Source organism: Seriola lalandi, unplaced genomic scaffold (genome assembly GCF_002814215.2).
Source record: "Seriola lalandi dorsalis isolate HSWRI2012SDOR001 ecotype SW California unplaced genomic scaffold, Sedor1 jcf7180002053478, whole genome shotgun sequence".
In the NCBI taxonomy this organism is placed as follows: domain Eukaryota; kingdom Metazoa; phylum Chordata; class Actinopteri; order Carangiformes; family Carangidae; genus Seriola; species Seriola lalandi.
In genome coordinates, this window is record NW_019524031.1 from 12,200 (window position 1) to 17,530 (window position 5,331).

A 5,331-nucleotide genomic window follows, 5' to 3' on the forward strand; every position below is an offset into this window, starting at 1 on the left:
AGACAGACAGCTGGGGACTGGAGACTCTGCTCCGTCCTCGTCTTCCTCCACATCATTCATCATCTCTGGTCTGACAGGTAAACCAGGACTTCAGGGAAGGGGAGGGGGATCAGTGTACTGTCGCCTCTGCTCACCTGAAACGAGAAAGCCAGGTTTCCATCGTCTTATTGTCGTTCATTAGAAATCATCATTCTGCAAAAGCTGAGAAAGTTTTACACGAGAGAGAGAGCTGTAACTTTCTCTGTCTCCATTTGGTTCAGTCCTCTGAAATGAAGCATCAGTTATTTTAAAAATAACCTAATCTAACCTAATAACCCTAACCCCCCCCCCCCCGCCAACATTACAGACCTGACAGTTCTCTAAGCCCCGCCTACCTCAGTACCTGTTGACATGAACCTTATGTTCTATCTAGAACGCTCCATAAACATCAGCGTACACAGGAACAAACAGAAGAGAAGCTGCTGAGCTGAAGAACGTCTCAAACTGACTCACAGACGAGGACCCTGAAAACTGTTGACCTTTGACCCTTTCAGGCACATTTTTACCTTCACATAAATGACTGGTTTTCAAGAACAGGTGTAAAACTTTTACTAAAGAGAGATAAGGACTGTAACGTGTGAGTAATGCTTCCTGTACATGCCACAGCTTGTACATAAGTGGAATCCAGCAGACAGCAGTCTGTTGTGATTATTCCTCTGCTGAGCGGCAGTGTTTCTTCACTTTCATGCAGGTTAAAACTATTTTCACTGTTTAATTGTAGATCTTTTAGATGCCTGGATAAAAATAATGTTGTTAACACTCACAGTTCCTCCCGTTCTGCTCGCTGCTCTCAACTGACTGACTCATCACTTCCTCATTTATTTATATCCACATCATCCCTTTGACTCGACATGAGGCCCCCCTGTGGTGAGATGTGAAATTACATCTATGGGCTCAAAGTAGGGTCAAAAAGAGTTTGACTTTGTAAAGTGATGTTCACAAATAATTCCAGTTTGTAGCTGTGAAACACCTGTGAACAGCTGACGTCTGTGATGATGTTTCACAGGCACACCTGCTCTCTGATTGGACTGTCATTGTCCAGTCAGATTCAGGGCCAAAATTTGCACCTGTAACTTCAGGGTCACAGTTTGGTGAAGTTCTTTTCTCTTAGACATACTTTTGATCGCGTACATGGTTTCCTGTGGTCACTTCACAATAAAAGCGAGTTGAAGTGTTTTATTCTGAAGCAGCATTAGCATGAAGTGTGTACAGCTGCAGGAGAGTTACAAACAGTAACACTGGATCTCACACACACACACACACACAGTAATAATGAAGAGCTGCCATGTTGTTTGTTCAAGATGTAAAATATTTTATTTTCTGTAAATGATTCTAAATCAGATTCCACATTTATCCCAAAAACAAACAAACATCATCATCATCATCATCATCATCACACTCTGTTTACGTCCAATAATAAAAAACAAAAACAAATACAAGGCTTCATGTCGTCTATCTGTACACGTCCTGATAAAACCTCATATGTACACGGCAGCAGGACTGAACTCCACAACACAAAGTGACGCCACGGAGAAAACAAACAAACAAACAAACAAACAAACAAACAAAATAAAAATCTGCACACAGACGCCTGCAACCAGAAAAACAAAGAAACTGAAGTCAGATGAAGGCCGCAGTGAAACCTGCCCGACTGTTCACAGTCTTTGTCCAATCAGAACGCAGCGCCTCCGCCAGGGACAGGAAACAGAAAAAGTGAAACTTTATTTAAAACGCAAACAGCAGAGCGCTCTGATCGGCAGGTGATGAAGGTGAGGATGAGGATGTTCAGGTAGTTCTCGGTGGAGTGATTTCTAAACTTTCTGTTTCCTTAATTTATGGTACAGATATTTACACACTGTGACTCCAGACCTTGAACTCATCATGGATTTAGAAAATAGCTTCATTCAGTAATAAATACAAAAAGAAAAAAATCTCTTATTTTACAGGAAATTAACAAAACGCAGGGAGAGGAGGGAGAGGAGGGGGAGGAGGAGGAAGAAAGCGACTCATGGAATCAAGTATGTTTCTCTGGAAATCTGTTTTTTTTAGTTTTCTGTTTTAGTGCAAGTTCATTAATAAACGTCCCTTTGACGGCGGTCGTTATTTCAGTGGCGTTTACACTCACATTTACATCTGTGCTTCATTTACACTCAATATACACACAGAGGACCAGCCTCTTCATTAGCCCCGCCCCCTCACCTGCCAATCACTCACCTGACCATATTTGTCCCCGCCCACCCTGATATATAACCCGCCCCCTCACCTGTCAAACCCAAACATTATCTCTCTGATCAAACCTGGATCAATCAGTTTTATTATTAGATTCATTTCTGATATGAAGTCGAGCCCTGCCCACAGACAAGTGGGCGATCGACATCCAGCTTCAGCACCGAGATGAGAGAGAGAGAGAGCTGCCTGTGTGTGTGTGTGTGTGTGTGTGTGTGTGTGTGTGTGTTTTTTCAGTTCATCCATTTGCGACAGTTGACGGCTCCACAGTGACACGGAATCTTATGTTGATCGTCTTCCAGGTCAAACTTATAGTCATAGGACAGCTGGGGGGGGGGGCAGAGAGAGAGAGAGAGAGAGAGAGAGAGAGAGAGAGAGATCAGTGTACTGACTGTAGAGGTGAATCCTGCTTCACTGTGACTTATTGACTATATTCACACGGCGACCATTTTCCTCTGACGTCACGCTCAGACTGTCACTGAAGGATGATGATGATGTAATTTCATATAAATATATTAATATAAACACTGAGACTCTGACGGATCGTTTCTTTTGATGCTTCACGATCGATGAGCAACAGAAAAGATGATGGATGATGAAATTCTAGCGAGACATCGACTCTTATTTCAAGGTAAAACCACATATGTGATAACCCATTAGCCACAGCTAACGTTAGCATCAACCACTTCTTAGCTACAGTTTGACAGAGCTGCGTGATACAGGAGAGAAATTAATTCATTCTGAAACATCAACACAGAGCTCAGACACGTTTAGTTCAGTCTGGAAGTGAAACACTGGATGGCATCAAGCTAGCCATGTAGCATTAGCTGCCCTGCTAGCTCTTCACCTGGTGAAGTTAGCAGTGATGCTCCTCTGTCATGTGACTGTATCATTGATGCAGGTTGATTATGAAATCAGACATTAGTTCATGTTTAACCAGTGGATTCATGTGTCATCTGACAACTTTAGCAGCACCAACATTGACATTTATGTTAATTGTCAACTTCATGTTTGCTAGCCTAGCATTAGCTTCAGTGTTTCCAGTGTCTTTACCTTCAACATCTGTAAAATTTATCTTATCGATCTGGTCAAAGGAAAGTGAAATAAACAACAACGACTTACAGGATTCATTCAGACATTTAAGAGTTTGAGGCTTCACCCTCGCCGTGTGAATGTAGTCTATCAGCTTCTACAGTTTAATTAACAACCAGACCATGTTAGCAGTTAGACAGCTAGCCTGCTAACAGCTGGAGACAGGAGTCCTTGTTCTGCTGTGACTGACTGACTGACTGACTGACTGACTGACTGACTGACTGACTGACTGACTGACTGATCACTGTTTCAGTGTTGTACCTCTTCTCCTCTCTGGATGCGTCTGCAGGAGCTGATGATGATCTTGTTCTCCTTCTCCACAGACACCACCTCTGTGATGCAGTTGGGAGCACAGGAGTGGTTGATGTACCTGTCAATCACAGACAGAGGGAGGGTTCATCTCCAGAACACTGATCCATAGATAATCAACAAGAACCAAACCGGTCTGAGCTGGACTCACCTGGCAGGTCCTCCAGTGATGGTGGCGTCGATCACGTAGTCGTTGTCGATCCGAAACATGTACACACCACGGTTCTACACACACACACACACACACACACGCACACACACACACACACACACACACACACACACAAGTATATTGTGTTTCAGGTTCTCTTTTCTGTATCTGCTGTTATTTCTGATGTTTTGTTGCAAAGTGTGTGTGTGTGTGTGTGTGTGTTACCTGTGACTCGTACAGCCTCTCCTTGCGATTGGCCACTTCACTCCTGATGATGGTGCCGATGTACTCGATGACCATGGTGCATTTCTCAATGTCTCTGGCAGCGTACAGACCCAGACCCTGCACGCACACACGCACACGCACAGTCAGTGACCTGTCCATCAGTCAGTACCTGTGTTCAGCCTGTGGTGCAGGTGTCTCACCTGGATGCGGGAGCGGGCCAGGTACACGTTGCTCTTCCACTCGGCCTTCATGCGTCGGTACTGCGAGGACTTGGAGTGGCGTCCCTGGTGAGCTCCCGCCACAGACTCACCTGGAGACAGAGAGATGACGCCGGGGACGAGGCCCACGATGGAGCCCACCGAGCCCTGGCACCTGGCAGCGATGCTGGTCAGCAGGTTCGGTCTGCCAGAGAGAGAGAGTCTGATCCAGATCACCTCTAACTTGGATCTACAGCTGTTTCTCCAGCTATTTCTTTGTCAAATGTATCAGTGTTACTATGACCTGTCAGTCAGTTGTCATGACAACTGAACCAACACACAGCGGTGGTTTGGTCGTTGGTCTTTCCTCAGTGGTTCCAGGTGGAACCTTGAGAAGAAGACTTAAGGTGTTTTTATTTAAGGGAAATCTTAACTTAAAAGGTGTTTTGGGATTTCACTCGTGTTCACCTCAAAACCTTTGACCAGGTACAACACAGACACGACATCATCACAGGATATCAAGGACAGAAAGTCACAAATAATTGGTCACAAGCCAGCTGATGGATCAATGGACTGATCGGGGAGATTACCTCTTGGCCTGATAGGCTTTGGGTTCAGAGCGGGCCGAGCCTGACGGGTTGAAGGCCAGAGGCCACTCCATGAGAGGGTTCCTGCCGTAACGAAAGGTGTAACGCTCACAGGCCTCCACACCTGGCAACTACACACACACACACACACACACACACACACACACACAGTCAGTCTAAGTCTGGATTTAGTATCTGAACGTGTGTGTGTGTGTGTGTGTTACATACAGACTCAATGATCCTGGTCACTGCAGATGAGGTCAGACCGAACAGATCTTCTCCTTTCAGGTAAACTGGGAAGAGCTTCAGAGTCCCACTGGAGGATCTCATCTGTGATACTGGTTCCAGTATCTGGTCCCACACAGCTGAAGACAGACAGAGAGACAGATGAAATCTAACACTCCAGTACTGTATTTAAACACCACATGTCGTCATCATGTGACCTGGATCTACATGGACTTGTAGATATTCTATTCTGATAGGTGCATACATTTAATTTAACTGT

The 5,331-nt window shown here is 44.9% G+C and overlaps 1 protein-coding gene across 1 annotated transcript in view; it reads right to left on the reverse strand.

Moving 5' to 3' along the window:
* Positions 1-1,327: 1,327 nt before the first annotated feature.
* LOC111651182 (histone-lysine N-methyltransferase 2C-like) overlaps positions 1,328-5,331 on the reverse strand; it is a 56,197-nt gene continuing 52,193 nt past the window's right edge. The window contains exons 65-71 of the mRNA XM_087172616.1: positions 5,055-5,191; positions 4,830-4,957; positions 4,243-4,444; positions 4,043-4,159; positions 3,818-3,891; positions 3,619-3,727; positions 1,328-2,591 (exon numbers count right to left, since the gene is read on the reverse strand). Of these exons, the coding sequence (XP_087028742.1) occupies positions 2,499-2,591; positions 3,619-3,727; positions 3,818-3,891; positions 4,043-4,159; positions 4,243-4,444; positions 4,830-4,957; positions 5,055-5,191 (860 nt within the window). The 3' untranslated portion in view covers positions 1,328-2,498. The remainder of the gene's footprint in view (positions 2,592-3,618; positions 3,728-3,817; positions 3,892-4,042; positions 4,160-4,242; positions 4,445-4,829; positions 4,958-5,054; positions 5,192-5,331) is intronic.